This window comes from Hylobates moloch, unplaced genomic scaffold (assembly GCF_009828535.3).
Source record: "Hylobates moloch isolate HMO894 unplaced genomic scaffold, HMol_V3 SCAFFOLD_13978, whole genome shotgun sequence".
In the NCBI taxonomy this organism is placed as follows: domain Eukaryota; kingdom Metazoa; phylum Chordata; class Mammalia; order Primates; family Hylobatidae; genus Hylobates; species Hylobates moloch.
Genome location: NW_026666253.1, coordinates 1 through 1,496, shown reverse-complemented (window position 1 = coordinate 1,496; position 1,496 = coordinate 1). Strand labels below are relative to the sequence as shown.

The following is a 1,496-nucleotide window of genomic DNA, read 5'->3' as shown; positions in this document are numbered from 1 at the left end:
ACCAGCTACTCGGAGAGGCTGAGGCAGGAGAATGGCGTGAACCCGGGAGGCAGAGCTTGCAGTGAGCCGAGATTGCGCCACTGCACTCCAGCCTGGGCGACAGAGCGAGACTCCGTCTCAAAAAAAAAAAAAAAAAAAAAATAGATGCTGTGTAACTGCTGGTGCACTCCGTGAAGGGGGCTGCTCTGAGACCCCTCTACCCACAGGTCCATCCTGAGTGGTCTCTTCCCACCGAGTGGTGGCTCTGCCTTCATACTGGGCCACGACGTCCGCTCCAGCATGGCCACCATCCGGCCCCACCTGGGCGTCTGTCCCCAGTACAACGTGCTGTTTGACATGTACGTCTCGGCAGGCCCGGAGTGCAGCAGGGGGAAGGGACTGGACGCCCTCTGGGACTCTGCCTGCCATGTGGGTCATTCTGCTCTGTGCACTGGCCGCAGGCTGACCGTGGGTGAGCACGTCTGGTTCTACGGGCGGCTGAAGGGTCTGAGTGCCACTGTGGTGGGTCCCGAGCAGGACCGTCTGCTACAGGACGTGGGGCTGGTCTCCAAGCAGAGTGTGCAGACTCGCCACCTCTCTGGTGAGCCCATCGCCTAGGGACGTCACCTCACAGGGAGGGGGGCTGGGGATTCATCCTGAAGGCAGGGGGAAGCCAGGTACTGAGGTCCACGTGGGTAGGCAACCCTGCCCAAGGCTGGGTGCAACACACTGAGGTCCCTTCCCCACCTCTACCAGGTGGGATGCAACGGAAGCTGTCCGTGGCCATTGCCTTTGTGGGCGGCTCCCAAGTTGTTATCCTGGACGAGCCTACGGCTGGCGTGGATCCTGCTTCCCGCCGCAGTATTTGGGAGCTGCTGCTCAAATACCGAGAAGGTAAGAGCTGGGGATTCTGCTTGAGGGGCCAGAAAAGGCTTCTGACAAGGAAGTGCTGGGGATAGGGTTTTGAGGAATGAGTAGGAGTTTGCTACATGTGGACCCCACTTGTCACTATGGCATTTAGGTGCTGCTGCTCAAATACCGAGACAGTAAGAGTTGGGGGTAGCCAGAGGTTCCCCTGGATTCTGCCTGAAGGGCCAGAAAAGGTTTCCGACGAGGAGGTTCTGGGGATGAGGTTTTGAGGGTTGAATAGGAGTTTGCTTCATGAGGCAGATAACTCCTGGCAGAGGCCCCAGCTCGGGCAAAGACCCGGTGTCCCGATGGTAGTTGTGGGTTGGTCTCCCGTGCCTAGGTCGCACGCTGATCCTCTCCACCCACCACCTGGATGAGGCGGAGCTGCTGGGAGACCGTGTGGCCGTGGTGGCAGACGGCCGCTTGTGCTGCTGTGGCTCCCCACTCTTCCTGCGCCGTCACCTGGGCTCCGGCTACTACCTGAGGCTGGTGAAGGCCCGCCTGCCCCTGAGCACCAATGAGAAGGTGGGGACCGGCCTTCTCCTGACCCCTGACCCCCAGGACTCTGTTGAGCCCTGAAGGCCAAGCCACTTGGTGCCTCTCTGCCC

The 1,496-nt window shown here is 60.5% G+C and overlaps 1 protein-coding gene across 1 annotated transcript; it reads left to right on the top strand.

Moving 5' to 3' along the window:
- Positions 1-206: 206 nt before the first annotated feature.
- On the top strand, positions 207-1,413 carry LOC116465906 (phospholipid-transporting ATPase ABCA7-like; the record flags this gene model as incomplete). The annotated part of the gene is made up of 4 exons (XM_032148814.2): positions 207-338; positions 441-580; positions 736-873; positions 1,229-1,413. Coding segments are annotated over 4 exons (595 nt in total), but the record flags the coding sequence as incomplete, so codon positions are not given.
- Between the last annotated feature and the right edge of the window lie 83 nt (positions 1,414-1,496).